The sequence below is a fragment of the Myripristis murdjan genome, chromosome 16 (genome assembly GCF_902150065.1).
Source record: "Myripristis murdjan chromosome 16, fMyrMur1.1, whole genome shotgun sequence".
Classification (NCBI taxonomy): domain Eukaryota; kingdom Metazoa; phylum Chordata; class Actinopteri; order Holocentriformes; family Holocentridae; genus Myripristis; species Myripristis murdjan.
This window is the reverse complement of record NC_043995.1, coordinates 22,751,393-22,774,376: the sequence shown is the minus strand read 5'-3', so window position 1 is coordinate 22,774,376 and position 22,984 is coordinate 22,751,393. Positions and strand designations below refer to the sequence as shown.

Below are 22,984 nucleotides of genomic sequence, written 5' to 3'. Positions count from 1 at the left end.
TCCTGTGTGTTTGCTGCTGTGTCTCCTGGCTGTGATGGAAACACACTATTTACCGGCTTTCTGGGTAAAGTGAATGTGTTTGTGCCCACAGAGGCGAATTCCTATGAGAAGAAGTTGCGAAGTGTTGCATTTAGCAGAAAGAGGCTGGTGCATTACGGGGGACTGACTGATCCGTTATCACCGTGCTCTGAACGCTGCGTGCGAATGTTTTCCTTTTGCTTTCCCTGTGAAACAACAGACCGTGGAGCTAGAAATGTTGTTTCACTCTTTTCACTTTCACACTGGTGCTTGTATCGCAGAAAGCGCGAGTCTAATCGGTTTTGTTTTTCTTCTGTGTGTGTGTGTGTGTGTGTGTGTCATCCAGGGCTCTGAGGTACTTTCTCAGACCGGCGGGCTGTCACTAAAGGAAGTTACCTATGAAAATGCTGGAGATTATGTGTGTGTTGGAGCTGTGCCATCTGTGCCAGGATTGACCGCTGAGACTCACTTTAAGCTGACCGTCACAGGTAACACACACACACACACACACACACACACATACTAACAAACATGAGCACAGATGCACCTTACAGATAGTAATCAAATGGACACGCCTTCACGGAAGAATTTAAACCCCTTCATCCCCTCTGGTCCCATCAGTGAGTTTGTCATTACAAATGCAAACTGCGCGGTCAAGATTTGCTCAAACCCACAGAACTTTATTTTAAATTCTGGCGGAGATCCCGAGGTTTCCAGAGATACCAAACATGTCCTGCTGAGTTACAGGGAAATGTGTGTAAAATTATGCACAATACATCTAGATGCGTTCTGTTTGATGTAATGGTGGAAAATTTAACCGAACATGAGAGTTCAAGGGCTTGCTCTCTCCTTGCACACACATACACACACACACACACACACACAGCCACATTCATTTTCCCAAATAAATTTATATTGCCTTTTCCCTTGACATCCACTTTCAGATATATATGAACGTGGCAGGCCTACTGATGAGGAGGTGTGCAGTAAACAGGGCTTTGTACTGTATTTTAAGCAAAGTAACACAAGTTTTCGAAGCACACACGCACACACACACACACACACACACAAACACACACAAGTCTATAACAATGGGCAGCATTGTGATTTGTCGGGCATTGTTTTAGTCTGAGGAAGGAGAGTGTTGAATTTTGAGATAGTTGGAGGAAGCACCAGAGAGATCGTGTCGCTTCCTACTCTGTTGATTAGCTGGTCTGAGCATCGGATGGAATGTTGATTAGTGTGTGTGTGTGTGTGTGTGTGTGTGTGTGTGTGTGTGTGTGTGTGTGTGTGTATGTGCGCCTGTGTGCATAATGTTTTGCTGAATTGTTTCTTGGTTTTGTTTACAATAAAATTTCTCTCTCTCTCTCTCTCTCTCTCTCTCTCTCTCTCTCTCTCTCTCTCTCTCTCTCTCTCTCTCTCTCTCTCTCTCTCTCTCCGCTCCCTGCAGGAAAGCCGATGATTGAGGCTCCAGCCAAAGGCGAGGTGGAGAAGGAAGGAGACATGGTGACTCTGAAGTGCTCTGCCTTCGGCCACCCCGCCCCACAGTTCACCTGGAAGCCCCAAGGAAAAGAGGTACGAGTGGAAAAAACCAGCCATCCAGGTTGTGTTTTAAGCAGCTTCTTCAAAGGCTTCAGTTGACAGGAACCACATAAAAAAACAGATGTCATCACCATCTTCTTAGTAGGCTGTCTGCGGCTAAAATTTACCGAGTATGAGGGTTGTGAATCTTGGGCTTAGCAGAGACTCAAGCCAGCTCATGATTCACTAGCTGGCGATTCGGTTTGAAAATGATTTTTCTTTATTTTGGACTGATTCAGTTCAAGTTGAGTTTGTAAACTGTGACTTAAGACAATGATGGAAAGGGTTAACTCATAGTATTTGTTGTATTTGTTTGGCCCTTTTTTTATTTATTTATTTATTTTTTTTGATTTCATGTCAATTCCATTTGAAAACAATGCAATTCAGTTACATGAGCAGTCAGTGCAGTTGGATCAGCCGAATTTATAATTGATGAAATGATGCAATGAATGAATTGTTGCAGGTAACAATAACACACACACACAAAAAAAAAAAAAAAAAAAAAAAAAACAGTTAACTTGTATTCCAATTCAGACTAACACAGCTAATGCAGTGGTTTTATTTGGGTTAACACGGGACATTTGGAATACGATTTTTCATAAAATCAATCAGATCTTTCTTGGCAGACTTCTATGTTAAACTTCAAAAGCAATATGAGTAGGAACAGGAGCAGCTTGCAAGATCGATGAAGAGTAATTTTCCATTCCAAGATTTCATATTGCCGTAATGTAGTTATAAAAAAAAAAAAAAAAAAAAAAAAAAATCCCACTTGCGGCAGCTTTAAAGAAACTGGTTAAAGCTTCTCTGAACAAAATAAGAAAAGATAAGTTAAAATAAGACCGGATGAAACATAGATGATGCTTGTGTGGAACTGGGTCACCGGAGAAGCAAAAAAGCAATAGGATATAAAGCATTTGGCGTATATAAACATACACAGTTGACAGTTTCAACAGCAGTTCTGCACAGGGCGTGAATGACAAGTGTGGAAAAATGCATGAGTGACACCATTATGGGGTTGTGCATAATATTGGCAGGGGGATTTACTGAAGCAAAGAAGGAATGAGCGCACAATTTGTACAATATGAAAATGGGTTTGGAATATAAAATAGGATCATGTGCCTGATTCAAGTCTTCCTCCACTTCTTCTTCTGTCTTCCTCCCTCCCGCCTCCTCTCAGTCGGTGTCACTGGAAGGCAGCAAGGTGGTGAGCAGCTTGACCCTGCCGGCCACCGCCGACGTCCTGAAGGACGGCGTGACCTGCGAGGCCTCTAACGAGCACGGGACCGACAGCAAGGCCTTCGCCGTGTCTATCGTAAGAGGTTGGTGTTGGGAGACGATGGCGCTCCTGTTTACCTCCCCCGCCTCCCCTCCCCTTTCCTCTGCGGAGGGCTTTGATGCTCAGTTTGATTACTTCTTGACGTCGCACACGCCACGTTCAAGCCTGAAACGAGCACTTTTGTTCTCTCGCTTGTGTGCTTTCTCTGTCTCTCTCTGTCTCTTTTTTTTTTCTTTTTACCACAATCTGCAACCTAAATCCTGTCTTCCCTCTTTTGCAGCGAGCCCCTCCAATGAGGCCGACAGAGGTAGAGCCCTCTCCCTCCTCCTCCTCCTCTCCTCCCTCCTTCTCTCAGGACTCTTTATTGTACAGACCCTGTAATTTAGACCCCCCCCACCCCCACTTCATCCACCTCCGCCGGCCCCCCGACTACTCCCCCCCCCCGTACACACACCTCCCACTGTACTGTAATCTTGTATATTTACCCTCTTGCTACCGAACACTGTGGATATTGTATATTGTTATTCTTCTTCTTCTTGTTTGTCACCTTTGTATGATGTCTGTCCTATATTTTGTGGATGCTACTTTAACTTTTTTCTGGCCCCTTGGGGACAATAAAGATTCTATTCTATTCTATTCCTTCCTCCTCTGCCTTCGTTTCTGTGCTCGGTGTCTCCTTTGTCGTCACTTCTTTCTTCCTTCCGACTGTATTCCCTCCTCTCGCCGTTTCCTCTGCTCGTTTTGAATTGCCCGGGCGCTGTACGTAGGTTTCTGTAAATCTAGCGTTTGTGTGTATGCCCCTAGTCGTGTGTGTGTGTATGTTGTGGGTCGGTGGTGATGTTTATGTGTGCTGTGGTGTGTGTGTGTTGTTGCTTTGCTTTGCCATGGGACTGAGAAACTGTCTTTCTTTCAAAGTGCTGCTCTCTGGGAACCCTGTGCTTAAGTCAGGTCTGTATTGCCAGCCCTGTTGACATGTATATGGTGTTTGTCTAACACTGTAAGTCCCTGCGTGTGGATGTGTAGAAGTATGTGTGTGTGTGTGTGGATGAAAGCCAGTGTGTTTGTGTGTGTGTGCGTGCATGCATGCGTTTGTGTGTGTGTACTTGTTTTACTACAATTGTGAGGACCGGTTAACTCCTAGAAATAGATGACTGGTTTTAGAGAAAGCGAGGTAAGTTTTGCCTTTTTGGACCTTAACATTTTCCATCTCAGGAATTTAGGTGATGCTCTTATTCGGAGTAGTGTAAGAATTATGGCACATAATTATTAAATACCAAATATCAGTCGTCAGTCGTTTCATCGACTGCTTATGTGAGGAACCACACTGACAACGACTACAGCAGAACCTCGAATATCCAAACTCCTCGGGAATGAAGGTATTTTGGAAAATTTGGATTATTGAATCATAAATAGCCTTTAAACCACGTAGCAAATCTATAGGCCTGGCAGTAAAATTACAGGTTTCCCTCAAACGCTTAAAGCCAACAGCAGCATCCAAAAAATCAGTTACTGTGTGTGCGACACACACATGCAGGAACAAACTAACCAATGAATATCAGACTAATTTACTGGACGACAAATAGCCTTTAAACCAGTGCAACCATTAGGCCCTACATCACAAATATGAAGGTGTGCCAGTGAAACAGCAGCAAACTTTATGTGACAGTATAAAATCACTTCAAATGGCGGCAGTGCACAAACACACACACAGGGACAAGCTAAACCATAAAAACCATATAATCGAGATGCTGATACTGTAATAAGTCCAGAATTGGGTCAGTAGGCTGCTGTATTATAGGCTAATGGAGAGCAGTGTGAAGTCGGAAGTGGCTGTGCAATTGATCGGTCATTTCATATAATTAGGGGTGGTCAAATGATGTGGTCAGTGATGGTCAAAATGTTGTTTCCACCCTGATAAGAATAGAATCAAGAGGGAAACACTGCCTGCTTTTAGTTTTTGGCCTGAAAAAGAGTTAAAAATATTACATGTTACCCAAAAAATAGTCTAAAAATACTGTTATTGTACCAGGCTTTTGTAAGGTTATAGTTTGGTTGAATGTTCGTGTTGTTAAGTATAAAGTCTACACAAGTGTAGTAATACAAGTTACAGTGTGTGAATGTGTGTCCAGTGTTGTGTGGTAGTATGTGTGTGTGTGTGTGTGTTTATAGGCCCCGTTCTTGGGTCCCATCGCATTTCAACCATTGCAACCAAAAGTTAAACTAAACCCGCATCCCACTCCCTACCCCTGCCTCTTTTGTCCGTCCGTCCACCCGTTGTCCCACCCATCCCGTCCCTCCCCACTCCCTCACACATCCTCTCCTTTGATTCCCACCTCACTTAAAATCCTCCTCCCCAATCCTAACACCTGATCTCCCCCTCCCCGTTTGAAATCACGCCCTCACCCACCTTGTCCTCTGCCTCTCAAATCAAACACGTCCTCCCCCGTGCACCTCCCATGTGATCTTCACCCTCCCTGTTCCTCTTGCGAATCAACAATTTACCATCCCTTCCTCCTGCCCTCCTCCACTGCCACCAATCTCCCACCCCTCCTGCGTACCTCCCCCAATCGATCATCAATCATCCCCTCCTCCTCCTCCTCCACCTCCCTCTGTCCTCCCTTCATGTCTCCCTCTATCATCCCACCAACCCTCCATCCCACCATCCCTCCCTCCATGTGTCCCTCCGCTGCGGCGGTGTAGCTGACAAGCAGCAGGGAGGCTCCAGCGGGGTGGTGATAGCCGTGGTGGTGTGTGTCCTGCTGCTCCTGCTGCTGGTGGCTCTTCTCTACTTCCTCAACAAGAGCGGCAAGCTGCCCTGCAGCAAGAAGGACAAGAAGGAAGTGTGAGTACAGGAGCGAGGGAGGGAGGGAATTAAATGTTTCATCCCGGGTTTGCATGTTAAGTGGATATTTTACACGACAAATAGCAAATGGAAATGTCCGCCAGGAATGGATCCCTCCGAAACATGTCGCCATGATAATGTTTTTTGTCACAGCCATGTTTTCTTATTTTTGGCATCTTAGTCAGGGCAGCGGTTAATTTAAAGCAAGCTTTGACCGTCACATTTTTTAAAACAGCAAAAAATGAGTAGCCATAATGCTAAAAAAAATCAAATTCATACCTAAATTGCAAAATGATTAGTGGAAATGTGAACTAGAGCTAGACAGAAGTAAATGGGATGTAACTGTAAATGACACCTGCCTGTAGTGTAGAATTTAAAATATAAGTGTTCAGCCACCTAGAGCTTCATCTCTTAGTGTTCAGATCATCAGTAATACATCCACATCTTTCACTGCATCATCATCATCAACTTCCTCTCTCTCTTTCCCTCCATTCAGGGCCAGCGGAGAGGTGAATAACGACATTGTGGTGGAGATGAAGACAGAGAAGGCCAACGAAGAGGCCGGTCTCCTCAACAAAAGACCGGCCACGGAACAGGTAAGGCCAACAGACAGGCAGACAGACAGACAGACAGACAGATAGGTATCAGTAGGGAAGGATTAAAGAGTCAAGGGTCATGGACACTGGTTTTGGTCGGTACGTCCTGCTGACCGGGAGGCAGATTTTCCACGGACAGCTAGGTCTAAATTAAACTGTCATGCCAGACTAGTCTGTAATGGAGGATGATAAAATAAAGAGTGTAGAGTTAAGGCCACATGAGCACACTGTCATGGCCAACAACAGCTCAAACCGAGGAGGAGGGCTAATACAGCATGTGACCAGTGACTTCATTTCTAAATAAAAAAAAAAAAAAAGAAATTAAACTCATAAAAAAAATAACCTGCAATATAAAACATGCTCAGTGGACGTTTGTCAGAATTTCTATGGCTCTTACATCACCTTCATACGACTCACTATGATGTGTGCTCCAAATATACAGTATGTGAGAAATACTGATGTCAGCCTTCATTCTACAAATAAGAATGTACATCAGCTGTGTTTAGGAAAGTCTACCCTCCTCTGCACCCTTGCGTGCAAAGCATCAGGGCAGAAAATCACAGGAATGCCAGCAAAAAAAAAAAAAAAAAAAGCTTTGCATGCAGACGTTTTGGAAGGGTACAGGCACATAACAGTAGCTTAGTGAGAGGGTAAAATAATTACAGCAGTGTCTTTCAAACACACTGCAACACCACAGAACTGAGGATGGTCATATAGTTGTTTACTTTGCCTGGAGAGAGTCTGTAATTGGGAAGAAAAAAAAAAAACACTCACTGTCAACTCCAGGCAAAAAATAATACTTAGGAAATCAGTTTTGACATGTATGAACATAGTGATTCAGCCAGTAGAAATATCTCTAGACATATCTATCATGCTGATTGAGTCTCTGGAATAGTTTTTAAAACAAAAACAAACTAACAAAAAAAAACCTGACTGTGATGATGGAGTGATTGCCACAGAGTGTGACATTACTACAGAGTTGATCCAAAAACACCATCACAAGCATAAAGAATTTCACAACGAAATAAATATCTGCTGGGATGTTTATGAGCCAAAAAATGTGAAATCCAGTTTAAGCGAGCCATGTGATTAGTTAAACTACTGACAGTAAACTTTATGACAGCTTTCGAGAAACGCGAAAAGATTGCCGAGACATTTGGCTTTATTGAAATGGATGATGTGATGAGGAGCCGGAGAAGTCTGCCTCTCCATATGCCATCGCACCAAGTGATGTTTCAGCAGACAGCATTTTAGGATGTCTGAAAGGAGGCAACAAAGCCGGAGAGGGATTTAACTTTATGCTAAAGAGAAAATCTCGACTTTGTTTTCTCAAATTTGACAGCAGCCTTAGGAGCGTCTCGTGCTATACCACGCACACACTCGTAAACAGCATAGCAGATGCAGATTTAATGCTATAATGCAGATCGCATAACGGTCTCATAAAACTGTCAGATGTGATACTCTGATTCTGTATGTATAATGTGGATTGCCATAGGTTAAATGTAAGATGTTAGGACTGAAAATCAGCATCGGAACACAATAAATACCATGTATACCCTTGTCACAAAGTCTGCCAAGATGTGTTTCAGCGCTGGATTGGATGAGTGCTGGAAAATTGGATTTTGCATAGACCCCAAACAAATAGATTGTTACCCCTAATGTCCATCCAGCCGTGAATACCTGCATCTATTTGTAGCATCCTAAAGAAGGCATAGTCACACAAGCAGCAGCAACCAAGTCACACTGACCGTTTCATTTGGCGTTATCAGTGAATATTGTTGGTATTAATGCAAATGTAATATTTCATTTGTCACTGTAATCTGAAAGCGAAAGTGTTCCTAGAGTGTATCAGCACTCTCTCATAGGATATTATGATAAATAGAGGCTGTAGGTGAAGTCTAGTGGGGATATTTATGACCCAGTCAACACAAATGCTGTTTATCCATCCTGGAAATAAATATATTCTTGACATTTTCCTTGTTTAATTTAGTAATATATGTAGATGTTTTAGTCTTAAATGCTATCATTCTGTCAGCTGAGGATTTGAGTCATGGCTTGCCGTGGCTTTACAAGAGGAGATGTCACATTTTTGAATGGTGCATGCCTCCCTTTTGGGATGAAATGGTGGTGATTAACATTATAGGCAGGAGCCATTATAAATTTGATGTCACACTGACATTCCTCTGATCTCTCTCTCTTTCTCCCTCTCTCTCTCTTGCTCTCCGGCAGTGATGAACCACGACAATGAAAGTAAACAACAGAGGGATGAAGGGAAGGAGGACAGCATTCACAACAACAACAGGGCTAGTTTTTATTTACAGCTGAGGAGCGAATCAAGACAGCAAAAGGTGGAGAGGATTGTATGGGCCTATACTGTATAGAAGGGTGGAGGTGGGGGTTGATCATGGAAATCATTTGATTTAGGGAGAGTGAAATGCACAGCACAGTATGTATGTCAATGGGCGAGCTTGTTTTGTAACCTGGAGTGGACCTATTAGGTGGAGCTACTTCATTTTTGGAGCTATAGCTTTGCCGTAAAAGATTTAGATCCTCGCTTCCAAGTCTTCCCAGGTTTCAAATCATGCAGATGCAAAAATCACTGGACATGATTCTCCTGCTTATTCACCAGTCACATCTTTGGTTGACTCCATTGCTGAGTACAGCTGTACAGTGCGATGTGGACAGCACTTTCCAGGCACAGCGGTCGTATTCTTCTTCTTATCTACCCCAAATCAACACAAAATGCCATTAAGCCACTGTGCTGTTCTGGAGAGTGTGTGTCCATGCCACGTTGCACTACATGTGTGTGAATTTGCTTGCTTCTTAATGCTCCACATGGAAGTGTAACACTGAGGTAACTGTTCAGTCTTGGAGTCTGCACTTATCCTATTCTCTGCCTGCCATGCATACACACTGGGAGAAAATATATATATATATAAATCACAAGTTGTCAGGCTATTGCATTCACTTCAATAATAAATCAGGATTTATTGGTTGCACACAATATTTAATCCTCAAACAAGTAGTTTGGCACACATGGCTGCAACGTTTCAGCTAAAAGATGCTCCATGTATGCTTTAGTGCTGTTTGCGTAATTAGTTTTTGCCATCTGTGAATGTTTATATTTTTCCATATCCCTAATTAGCCCTTTGCTTAGCAACAGCCCATACATTTAATAATGCCAATCCTCTCTCTAATTTCATTCCTTTTTAGTTCCAGCTAAAAAAAAAAAAAAGAAAAAAAGAGAAAAAAACAAGCTATTGGATTGTACAAATTTGTTTTCTTAATTTCCAGTGTACTTATATATTATGTTTTATCACATCATTTGTTCGCCTTTTCTCTGTAAATTTGAGTACTGTATACCCTGTCTATCCAGGATAAGGTGTGCTGTACATGATGTGGAGTTGAATGTGTCTGCAATTACTATGCTGCTGGCCTGAGCCCATTACCGCTACCATTTCTTAACAAGATTTTCACAGCCCTCAGTCTTTTTTTTTTTTTTTTTTTTTTTTTTTTTGCCTTTTTTTCCAGGAGGAAACCGTTGTCGCAAATTCAGTACATGGCGGTTACACTCAGAAGGCCAAATTACCATCAGCTCTCACTGGAAAATTGGAGCACTCTGGTGAAATGGGGGAACATTTCTCTCCCCTGTTTACAATCTCAAACCATGGCCAGCTGCACTGTCGTTTCCCAAATGGGAGTCTCAGGGCTGTGGCACAGTAGTTACAGATTCACCTGTTAAGAGAAATCACTGGCTTAGGTTCACTCCAATTTGATATGAGCAGGGGAAGGGAAGGGAAGAAATGGGAAGGACTGGGCTTGGTGCCGGAGTATGTAACGTATCTCTTATTTTTACCAAAACTGTCAAAGCGTTCTGGCGTGTCTTTAGCGGGAAGTGTTTCAGTGTTTAGGTACGCGATACTGGCATCTCTCTTCCTCCCTCACAAGTTCTTTTTATGACACTGTCGGCAGGCCGGAGAGGTGCGATAGCGGCTTGACGTGCCCTTTAACTTTGTTGTACACTGGAACCAATGGCCTTGATCTGAAGGTCATCTCAAACCACTATCTCTTCCCATGAGGCTCATTTTGTTTTTGTTTTTGTTTTTTTGTTTTTTCAATGTATGTCTACTGATCTTGTCATAAACTTGTCGACTGTTTGCCAGCCTGTGATGGAGGGTGAAGACAGATAAGTGAACCTTGAACTTGGGGCATCTTTTGTGATTTTATCTGTTTTATAAGAAAAAAAATGTTGTGGTATAAAAAATGTTTGTTTGTTTTTTTTTTAAAGGGGGGGAGGGGGTCTTCCTTTTGGAACTACTGAGTTGTGTCATTTCCTTGCTTTTTCACAGAGAGACTTTTTTTTTTTAAATTTAGGATTATTGGTTTATGAGATATTCTGAGTGCTTTACTTTTCTCTCTCTCTCTGTATACTGTATATTTTGTGGTACGCTATTGTGAGCTCTGTGGCGTGTTGATGTATCTTTTTTTTTTGTTTGTTTGTTCGGCTGTGTAGAATTTATAATGACAAAACTCAAGAAAAACCAACCACACCCCTACATTCTCTGTGTTTTTATTCACAGCTCTGTATCCGGTGATTTGAGCTAATGTTGTTTTGTCAATATATAGCCCACTGTAAGGAAGAATTTATCCATATCAGCATCATCATTGCCATCATCGTTATTATCACTTTCTGGCATTCTATTCATAATACCAGCGTTCACTGTCAGGAAGAACAAAATGCATCTAAAAAGACAAATGGGCCTAAATATGTTATGAAATCCAGCGCGCACACTCATTAAGATGCATAAAGAGCTGTGCAAGTGAAGGATGGAAGCAAGGAAACCTGTCTGGCAATGTGATAAGGCAGCCTGAAATGTTACTCGCCATTGAACATCATCTCGGAAAGCTTCACACATCAGCGCAGAAGCGAAGGCCTATCAGAAATCAAATTTCTTTTGATGTGATTTATCCATGCCTGGTTTTGTCTTAACCAAGAGGGCCTGAGGAGACAAACACCGTTCCTAGAAAATGACATCTAAATTGAATCCCAGCTTGCGCCATAGTTTAATCTCTTTGATTCAATCAACATTATGTAAATTTTCCCCAGCATTGATTGATCCCATTATTTGTTGTGACAGACGAGGAAAAATGAGGAAGCACATGTTTTGCATTGATAACTGTTCAAAGCATGAGATCTATGGCGACTCCATGTTGCAGTGTTTCGCCTACCGGCATGAATGCTCTGAAATATAGCTCCAGCTCTGCCATCACTCACCATTAAAGTGTGCTTTTCAGCTCTTTGCCTGCATCAATTATAGTTATGAGAATGATCTCAATAGCAGTCAACAGCAGCCATGATGATGGCAATTTTAATATTCACACCTCCACTCCAACCCTCAATCATGACAGGTGACAATTGAGTCGAGGACACCGGCAAAATTCGCCTGAAAATCTAAAACAGACTCATGATAACTTGATTCTCTACCCCTGCCATTAGGCTTACGTAACACTTCTCTCCAACCTTGCACTGCGCTATATCAATTTGGCCCATAACCAGACATCTTCACAGCCCCTCTGTTTGTGGGCCTATCAGCATCAATGTCCTGGTGCACGCCCACTGCTCTGCCAGCTCCCCATTAGGAAATTAAAAGTGTCAGTTCGATGTGACCTGGAGAAATGGATCTGTGTTCAGAATACAAAGAGGCGAAGGGGGAATAGAGGAGGAAAGAAATGGGGATGGATGAGGGGATAGAATATATGCAGAAAATCCAAATATCTAAACAATAAAATCTATACTTGGGGTTAGACCAATGCATTAGGTATCGAATACTCACTAATTAAATCGTCCTCCACTAGAATGACGTTTGTGTGGATATGATTTTACACAGATTCAGGGATTTCACATAGCAAAACCTGTAAAGAAACCTGTATTACCATGCCTTTAAAGCAACAGTTCACCCAAAAATAGAATGCATTTTCCCTACTAACCCCTTGTGGAACGTATCCATGCTGATAGTTTCTGTGTAATTTGGTGAGGCCTCCAGCTGCACTGTATTACCACGGCAAGACAAAAATTTACATCCACAAAACAGCAACATCTATCTCCAAACACGATGCAGCTGGCATAAACCACAGACCTCAGGTGAATGATTTCATTGGGAACTATTTCCTGCCACAGAACACCCACACGCTGTATCTATCCACCCCCCGTGAGTATGAATTAGAGGCAGATAGACACAGTTTGCCAGTTTTGCCTTTTCTGTCTTCCTTTTTGTATTTTTGGTGAACTGTTGCTTTAAGGGGCCACTAACCCTTCTATGAACAAATCCAATAAATTAGCATTTAGTATCGCAAAGACACTAAAATGCTGTTTTAAAAGCTTTTCCACAAAATCAAAATTCCATTCACAAGAAGCACGGGCGTGTCCAAAATGGAATCACTGAGTAGCTGTAAGTGGAATTTTTTACCATGAAAATAAGCAAATTTAAAAGCGCATTATGTGAAATTGCATTGAAGTGAGGAGTGTTTAGACCTAAATGACCAAAAAAGTTATTATTATTCTCATCATTCACCTTAGTCACTGTTAAATCACATGTCTGCCTCACATTTTGTGCCAGATGAGCCTAAGCGATTCTTGAGTCAATCAACCTTCAGTTTTACATAATGCACCTTTAAAAACACTTAGAATCTGCACACTATAGCAGCTATTAGTTGCCTCAGTCGGTTTTCTGTGTATATGTTCACTTTGGATTATGGCACTACCATTAAATACTGTTTTAACAGTAGTGTAAAATAAAGATATAAGGAGTAGTGATTTGGATTTGAGGTGATGAATATACATGCGTTAATTATAATCACAAATGCGATAAAACCTGATTATAACATGAAATAAAGTGTGGAAGAGACAGTCAAGGAGTGTTTGGAATGCAGTTCCATGGGTTGGCTTGTATGGGTATTTTGTGTGTGTGTGTGTGTGTGTGTGTGTGTGTGTGTCAGAGAGAGACCTTCTTACCTCTTGTTTTATGCTCACCCCTTTCAGTTTTCAGTATTGCAAACCATGAGGGGATTATTGTAAATCCTCCTGGTGTCCTTCCTTTCCTCTCCCCTCGCCCAGTGTTATTCCCACTGCCTCCGCTGGGTTTAGTTACAGTAGCTTTAATCTGATTTAGCCATTTAGTGTCAACCTATTGAGGAATGACAGCCACTGTCTCTCCGCTGCCCCGCCCGGCCCTGATGGCCACTCAGTAGCGGTTGGCAAGGTGCCAGCTCAGCACACACACACACACACACATGCACACACACCCTCTCTTTATGCAGTGCTGTTTCGATGGAGCTGGCTTGAACAGGGTTCTAGTGACAGTCTCACTGACAATATGTGCTCCATCACCCTGCCTAATCAGCACACACACACACACACAGTATGCACACATGACCCCAAGAGCACTGAAGCGGGGAAAAGATCTCTGTGCATGCAGAGATTAATAGAGGAGGGGTTGTGAGGTTGTGTGAAGAAAGGGATGGAGGGAAGAAGTGAAAGAAGAGGAAGATAATTGATAGACTTTTTAAAAATGACAGGCCAAAAAAAAAAGGAAAAAATATAGCAGATTAGCTTTGTGGAAGGGAGATAGCAGAATGCAAATTGATGGAGGAGACAGAGTCACGGGCGTGGCTCCTGTCAAGACGAGAGGAGAGGAGAGGAGAGGAGAGGGAGAGGGAGAGGTGATTGGTGACGCAGGCAAAAAAGCAAAACAGAAAGTGCCCTGTTAAGATGTCATAAATCTGGATTGGCCCTTGGCTCTAAACAGAATAATCGTCTGATTGCAATAAATAAAGGAGGGAGATGGAGGGAGGCGGGAAGGAAGGACAGAGGCAGGAAGGGAGTGGAGATATACGGCAGGGAGAGATAAAGAACAAAAGAGTGTTTGCACGATAAATGTGTTTATCTCCCTCAATGCTTAGTTTTAATATCCTGTGTGGCCCGAGTTTGTTTACTATGTTTGTTTGTGCGCTGTGATGTGATTATGAGAGGGAGAGAGCAGGGAGATAGTGTGTGTGTGTGTGTGTGTGTGTGTGCCACAGGCATACTCAATGTGCATGTGTGTGTATGCGTGTGTGTGAGCTTGCATTCATTTGCTGTATTTTTGATCTATCTGACAGCACGGCAGATTTGTCTCACTAATTGTGTCTGTGAGTGTGGCATTAAACGAAGTGGCGGCCTTCTGCTGTCATCAGAGTGTGTTTGGTGTGTAACCGAGGACAGCCAGACCACCTCAAGGATGTTTGCTTATTGTGGGACAGTTTGGTATGCTTTCATTTTAATTGGTTACTTTGTGGAGAGGGGGTTGTGTGGGTGTGTGGGTGTGTGTAAGCATGTGTAAGTATGTGTACATAGAGGCCCATTTTGGTCAGAATGGACCACAGAGAGACACAGTATGTACACACTAAGACAGGTAAAATTAAAAATGGCATATTTGTGTCATTTTCAAAAAAGTTTCCTAACAACACTGATATACTTAGTGAAACACAAAACAGCGACATCGACTCTGTTGTTAGAGGAGAGCCTATTTTTCTGGGTGGAGACATTTTTTGGGTTTCTGTTTCTGCAAAGGCAAGAAAAAAAGTGGTTGGCAAAACATGTAACTCTCAAAGGGGATGTTCTAGCATGTTGAAGAGACAGTAAACAATTTGTGCTTTCCTAATCAAATTCAGATGGACAACTTCAAAGCCCAATGACAGGACACTGGGTGGGTCTTATTACCGCCCACCCTTGGCCTATATGACATTTCCACTGTTAGCTGAAGGATTTCAAAATCAAGAAATTAAACACAACAAAAGCAGACTAGGCTCACTTCTCTGCATAAACATTGAAGCTGAACTCATTTTTAAATTAACTACAAGTACAGATCATTTCAAATGCCGGCTACCACCTAGACTGTAATGAGCTGGTCTTTTACCTTTAAGAGCCACTGTTTTGATGAATTGATTGTTTGTTGAATGTTTTATATCCTAGAATTATTTATATTTGCTGAAAATATTGGACCTGGCAAACTCAGATAAACTGTTGATGATAATTACACATAAGCGTTTAAGAAATTCTCAATTTTCTGCAGACTACAATGCCTGACATTGAGGTGCATCACAATTTATTCACTTGGAATGGGTAATTATGCTGCATTTTCAGATTTGCTTGGTGTAGCTCTAGTTAAGGAGATGCATTGCTGTGCTGAGAGAGAGGGAGATTTATAGGGAGATGTCACAGTGACAGCTGAAGTTATTTGCTATACACTCTTCCCTGATTCATCTAAGTTAATGGCATGAGCTGGTAAGTAAATCAACTCACAAGGGTCACAGGCCATTTATTAATTCCTTGAAAGGCTGAGGTGAGCTACTGGATTCAGTTAAACCACCAGGTTCTGCAGCCACAAGACATGTTGTGCGTTGGATAGAGGCTGAAATTCCTCCTTATTCTCCAATGGGAAAACTCTGACTCTGCTATCGTTATTGCTTTTTCCACCTGAATGTATATCTCACAGCGCAATGTAGCAAGTTCAGGCCTGTTTTCTGGAGGTGGTCCAAGGGCATCACAGAAATTACCAACTGAAGTAGAAGTAGGTTAAGGGAAGAATGGCTGCAGCAAAGCAGTAAATTACCACACTTAATTACAAAGTAACCCCTGGGTCCACGCATACACTCATAACTGTGCATTTTTTGTTTATTTATCATTTAGTTAAACATGAGCAAACAAAATGTGTCAAGATTCATTATAAAAAAAAAAAATAGATAAATAAAAAAAAAAACATCAGCTTTCGTAAAATGAGGATTTTTGCTGTCCAGTGTGCACATTTAACATTTTGTATCAAAACTCCTTCAATAGAGCCCAAGTCATGACAAACAAGCATCTTAAGGAAAAGTCAAAAAAGTGGATGCACTTTTTAGTGAAGTCCTTCACAGATCAATACCAGATGAACGCCAGGCCATCATCCAGACTTAAAACTCGGTTCACTGGTAGGCGTTAACAGGCAAACACCGTTAACAATACTCATGCAATCATGTGCACACTCCATCACACAACAAGAGGAGATCTAAAGCACTGCCAAGGCAAAAAAAAAAAAAAAAAAGAAAGAGTGAGAAATACTCTCAAAAATGGTGAGCCAGAGAGTGATTAAAGTTAAGAGAGGAGGAAGGAGAGAGAAGGGCCTGGAGGAGCAAAGGAGCAGCTGTGCAGTGTGTCGGTCCTCAGAGAGCATCTGTGCAAACCACAGGCTCCTCCCACTGACTGACATTACAGCACAGCAACTGTCTGGAGGATATAACACACACACACACACGTTAATATTTTTTTTCACACAAGGGTCAGTTCCTATGTTGAAAGTGTGTGTGTTGGCTCCTGAAATGGCCTTCATACCCGGAGGCATATTCAGTTGTGTAGCTTAATGAAAGAATAGAGCAATCTCTGCACTTTTCTCTATATTGCTCAACTCTCACTGAGTAAAATCCTTCCTGCAGAGGTCTCGATCTAAAAGTGATAGCTTGGGTTCTCACACATTTAATGGTATTTGCTACTACATAGGAATGTCAGTGTCCATCTAGGTGTGACCCATCAACTCCCTCTCTACTGTATCATGAGAATGCGTGTTTAAGTAAAGCAGATGAATTGGCACCAGTAATCCAAAAGATTTTTAGCAGTGACCCAAGCACAATCCAGCTGCATGCGCATTTTCAAAATATGGACAGAGTTGATGGGTCAAACCTGATTGATTACACTCTTAGGATTCACAACTTCATGTGTATCTGGAAAAAAAAAAAATTCTCATATTGAGTCTTTCTTTAAAATAGGAAAAAAGCTAATCCCACTTCTTCCTAATGAAGTTTGACTTATTTCAGTATTTTTTTTTTTCTGGGAACAAGAATAAATATATTGAAACAAAGCAGAATGAGGCAGATGAGTTCACCCGGATAAAAAAGTCACGCTTGATTCAGAAAAAAACCTGGGAACAAGTAGATTAGCACTGGAAATAAAATGTTAAGACTAAATCTGGGACTGATGGTGTTTTTCCATCGTAACGCCGGGCCGTGTGGTGCTGTGGAATGGACGGTGAGGCTTTTTTTTAATTTGCACCACACCAGCCTGCCTCAGCCCAAACTGTGAAAGATTTTGGCTCAGTTTGATATCTGGGGCCGGGCCAGGTAGAGCCACTGCAACGTAACCAAGCAACACTTTTGCAAGAGAACAGTGGTGAAGCAGAGCCTTGCTAGTGCAATGTGTAGCGGCAACCTAATCAGGCCAACCTGGGCTTCACGGCACAGGTCTGCCAGTGGAAATGAAGTATAAATGACTTGTTAAGATGGCGATTATTGTGGTGCACCTTGCTGGGTTGAAACACTCACGTATGCACAAACAAACACACCTGCCCGAGGCTACTCTGTCCTCCCTTTTGCAGGGCCACGAGAAACAGAGGCAGCATCTATCACTTATTTATCCTCATCTGTCTCTCTACTCTCTCGCTTTTACCCTCTCTCACATCACACACATGCACACACACAGACACACACACTCACAAAGTGTGTGTTTCCCTGGTGTGTTGTAACCAGTAATAGCAGTGACAGTGAGAGCGACTTAGGGCATCCCAGGAGTACACCTGATAATTACGCTCATATGCTCTACTGACTTACTAATGGAGCTTTGCCATTATATTCCATCCTGTCCTCCATTCCCTCTTTCTCTCTCTCACATTCTCTCTCTTCTCTTTCACTGCTGGGAAAAGACAGGATCCCATGTGTGCATCCTCTGTGTTGTTAACCAGAGTGAATGAAAAAAAAAAAAACAGCCTGGTTTGGATGTCAGAGTGGGAAAAACAAAGCGGCTGTGGTAGAGATAGGGAGAAACTCTTTTCATATTTCTTTTTTCTCATTTACACCGTAGAAAATACTGATTATGCTCTCTGTTCTATATTCAGTCTCCCCTTTCCACCTCTATTTCCTTTGCGCATCTCTCATTCACTTGACTGTGACCCTCAAAACTCCTTTCACCTCAATGGAAAACAACATCAACCATCTATTTATGAGAAAGTCCTGGTTATTATAAAAGCAGAGAGGTCTTATCAAGCTGCCCCGTGCAGTAACAGAAAACACAACGCAGCATTTAGCCGCTGACAGCCCTGCTAGTGGTGTCTACCTGTGTCATGGCATTTCTTACCTTGTATTGCTGATGGGCCTCTCTCCCTCCCTCTGTGTGTGTATGTGTGTGTGTGTGTGGTTCTACAGTGTAAGTGTTTAAGTGTGTGTTTCTGCATGTGTGTAAGGAGTGAGTAAGGAGCCCTGGTGTTTCTCTCAGCCTCATCCAACTATCAGCTTATCAGACCTGTCCGCTTTATTTGATGGTGGCTCAGAGGACCTTGCTCTGCAGAGCATCTCTCACACGTGCGCGCACACACACACACACACACACACACATACACACACACACACACTCATGCAGAGAGGGAGAAAGAAAGAGAAAGAGAGAGGTAAAACACAGTGTGCATACTTAAAGAATATGTGACCTCATCTCCCCGTACAGTGTACCAGTTACCATAGAGAACACTGAGATAATGTGCGTGTGTGTGTGTGTGAGTGTGTGTGTGTGTGTGTGTTTATGAGTGAGTGTGCGTGTGAGAGATTGTGAAAATGTTGGACCACTATGTTTATGTGTGTGTGTGTGTGTGTGTGTGTGTGTGTGTGTGTGTGTGTGTGTGTGTGTGTGTGTGTGTGTGTGGTAAGGTAAATTATTTACTCCAGAAACCCATAGGCCTGCCCTCCTCCGACTTGCACTGCCTGGCTGTGTCTGCCTCTTATCAGTCTGCTATCTGTCATCACACACACACACACACACACACACACACACACACACACACACACACACACGCACAAATACACACCGCATGTTTTCCTTAAACCTTACTGGCTTTATTTGCAGATGCACAGAGGCTCCCTCAGTTCAAATATTTTCATAAAATAATGTGAAAGATCTCCTCTGGTCCATAATCTCTTCTGTATGAAACTGTTAGAAGGCAAGAGCTTGTTTTCTGTGCCACATGCAGCAGGGTGCTGGGCAGCAGGGTGGGGTTAGAGGGGCTAACATTCCTTTGTAATTGTATGTGTTTCTCTCTCCCTCCCCTGCCTGTGCATGTGCTTTATGCTGCAGAATGGTCTGGGAAATTACCGCCAAGATATGGGTTGGTGACGCTGACCTTTACCATGCAGGGTGAGGGTTAGGTTTCATGTTTCACAGGGCATTTGGTCACCCGTTACGCTACAGTGAGAAAGATATATAGGTCACTAGACTTTAGTGTCACTGTGACTTTAACCTATGGCTTGAAACATCAAAAATGAACTAAAAACATACTTGTACAGGCAAGCTTTTCCTGAATGGTCGTGAACCAGCCATGTTCTGACTGTCACTGTCTTTTGATAACTTTGGTAACTTTGTTTTGTGTTTTTTACTGTTTTAATTTTTAAATGGTTTTCTTTGTTTTACTGTCATTTTCTCTGTGAAAAGCGCTATATAAATAAATTTTACTTACTTTTTTACTTAAAAAACAAACAAACAAACAAACAAAAAATCCTAAACGTAGAGTCTAATGTCTGTTTTGCTGTGCTCTATTGACAACTGATGTAACACAATACAGATTCAACCTGCATCCAGTTCATAAAAGCTTTTACATTTGCTGCTCTAACCCCCAGGGGAAGGTCCTTCCTGGGAAAAATCCTCTGCTGCACAGAAACTGATGCATTATGTTTTTTCAACAGGATCAGCATCAGTGTGTTTGGAATAGCCATAAGGAGAACTGGCCTCCATATCTGAAAAGACAAAGGATATGAGCTGTGTGTCCTGAATATCAAACGTCCTCAAAAGAAAATCCAAGGAAAAATATGGCTCGCCCTACAAATAGCAATGACCTTCACAGCACTGGAGACGATTTAAGGAGTGATCTCTGGAAAGTGCCATATAGACTAGAAACACCGCAGCAAAAAGCACAATTCAGCAAAAATGATGCCAAAAATAAGACAAAACAAAAACAAAACAAACAGCAAAATTGTGTATTACATCTTCAGCAGTGTTTCAATAGTGCAATAGAGTTAAAAAAGTAAAAAAAAAAAAAAAAAAAAAATCAGTACCAGTAACAGAAATCATTTAAAAATAATGATTATAATTAAAATTAAAATAATAATTAAAAATAAATAAATAAATAAAAACACATAGGCAAAGTCTTGGTTTTTCAGTAATTAAGCCCTTTGTTCAACTATTTAGGCCAACGAGTGTTAGGTAATATTCATAATTTCCTTCCTAAAAATTATGTATGCACACATTTCTACATATTTACAAGGCATCGAGCAGGACAATTCTGCTACAAAAGGACCAAAAAGATGCAGTGATGCTACCTTATAGACAAAAATATGTTTTGTTAACTCCCCCAAGAGCATTTTCAGTATTCTCTGGACGGTGTTTTACTGAAGGCAGGGAGTTTCCAGGGTTCAGGTGTTATTCGAGCGGACTTCTTTCTCTCCTGTGACAGACGCGTCAGTGAGAACTAGTTTTCCTTAGGCAAGTTAGTTCAGCTCACCTTGTGTTAGTGATGAAACATGCATGTGAAAGAGAATGTGTGTGTGTATGTGTGTGTGTGTGAGCAAATACATACATTCCACTTTGCCAGTTCACTGTAGCACAGATGGTAGCAACATTACCTGTTTGCTTGTTTAGGATCACTGGGTGTTATTTTTCTGTCTCCCCGAAGTAAAGTGTGCCCCCAGGTAATGCTTCCTTACTGCATTCCTTGGAGTCTCATCCACACACACACACACACACACACACACACACACACACACACACACACATACACACACGCCCACTCTAACCTTCTTAAAGAATCTTTGAGACTTGCTCGCACAGGAAACAAAATGTTCTGGTATGTAGCTGAGGTGTTAACCAGTCCTCAGGGATTAGGAATCTTTATCAGCTTCCAGAGAAGAGTAAAAGCTGAAAAATGACAGAAATAGAGGGAGGTATGAGGCGGTGTGTATCCTCGGCAACAGAGCCGGTCCACGGGGTTTTTAGCGCAGTGTGTGATGATTGCAGAGGGGAGGCAAATGGATTCCCTGTGGGGCTTACCTCTTTGTAGTTGTCAGAGAGCCATTACGGCAAAATGTGAATGTTTTTGTGTGTGCTTGAAAGAGACAGAGAGAGAGAGAGATTTTGAACATGTGCGGGTGCGTGTGTGTGTGTGTGTGTGTGTGTGTGTGTGATCCCCTGAACACAGCACCATCAATACTAATGTATTATCACTGACAACATGTATGTGATCTTGTACTTCCATATGTACACTCAACACAAGATAAGTCAATACAGTGCGTTACAAAATGCATATACATAAATACACACTCAGACACACACACATAAAAGCAGTATGGCTGCATAATTCTCTTTGTGGCTGGTTAAAAGGTTAAAACACTGAAGTATCACCACCAGTTCAGTTCCCATATTACATTTGTATGTCCGGACAATAAGCTACTGCTGATGCACTTTGTGTCTACGTCCGCACTAAAGGGGTGTTCAAACCTATTTTTAGCCTAGAATTTTTTTTTCTTTCGCTTGCCAGAGTGAAAATGGAGCCCTGGATGTGTGCGAAGCCTATTTTTTATTGTTATTATCTACATCAGTCTGAACGTTAATTACTAACATGCATTTTCTCTCTTTTGTTGATTTTTAGCGATCAGCCAGTGCTGAGCTGTTTTAAAACCAGCACAATTATTGCCTCCTTGGATTTTCTCAGGGATGTCATTGCCACCCAGCAACGCCTCTACTGGCCAAACTTTGCAAGACACAGAACTGCTATGCCACCGGGGGTAAAAACGTTTGTCCTCCTTCACGTGGTTTGGAACGGGATTTTGTAGTGCTAGAGTGACGGTCCCTAGTGCCGGGTAAATTTTAAAATGGAGCTGTTTTTCTCTGTTTTGGCATTCCGTTCATATTAAGTTGGCATTTTCTACCAGTAAAAAAAAAAAAAAAAAAAAGTCTTTTTTAAAAGGCTTTAAATTTGGAAACATCAGTTTGGCATTGTAATGTGGAGGGGGAAGGCACAGCTTTTTGAACAAGCTTAAGTAGGACTGTCATGATGCAGAGCCAAAGAATATTAATGAATTCAGAAAATGTGAGGAGGAAAAACATCTAGCATTTTTTTCTTCCCAAATTAACCCTCCTGTTATGTTGACATTTTTGAACATCTTTTATGTTTGTGGTCAATTTGATCCCTGTAGTTTAAACTTCCATGAAATTATTATAACTAAAATTGTTATTAAAGTTTATGTGTCAGGTACTTTATGTTTCTTTGTTGATTACCTAAATAGCCCTTTAAATAAAACATAACTCCCTCCCACCCCCACTTATACATCCAGTATTCCTATTATGCGATAATGGAAGAATATGCACATCACCATAAAATCTCACTGATTGATCTAAAATTGGAAAGAAATTTAAATTTTTGGTGTTTTAATGGCTTCATATTATTTCTAAGTACAGATTTTTGCTATTTATAACCAATGCGTTACAAAGTGTGTACAGGACATTGAAAACATATCATCATGTCAATTTCATCTTTACCTGGTAGTGCCCATTACATTAGGAACACTCATTAA

The 22,984-nt window shown here is 41.8% G+C and overlaps 1 protein-coding gene across 2 annotated transcripts in view; it reads left to right on the top strand.

The window, feature by feature from the left end:
• Positions 1 to 10,863, top strand: part of bcam (basal cell adhesion molecule (Lutheran blood group)) — a 62,509-nt gene extending 51,646 nt beyond the window's left edge. The window contains exons 10-16 of one of the 2 annotated variants that reach the window (XM_030072762.1): positions 365 to 506; positions 1,469 to 1,593; positions 2,777 to 2,918; positions 3,156 to 3,182; positions 5,576 to 5,717; positions 6,214 to 6,313; positions 8,543 to 10,863. In XM_030072762.1, coding sequence (XP_029928622.1) covers positions 365 to 506; positions 1,469 to 1,593; positions 2,777 to 2,918; positions 3,156 to 3,182; positions 5,576 to 5,717; positions 6,214 to 6,313; positions 8,543 to 8,545 — 681 coding nt within the window. In that variant the 3' untranslated portion in view covers positions 8,546 to 10,863. The remainder of the gene's footprint in view (positions 1 to 364; positions 507 to 1,468; positions 1,594 to 2,776; positions 2,919 to 3,155; positions 3,183 to 5,575; positions 5,718 to 6,213; positions 6,314 to 8,542) is intronic. The other variant, XM_030072763.1, reaches the window with a different exon arrangement.
• Positions 10,864 to 22,984: the final 12,121 nt, after the last annotated feature.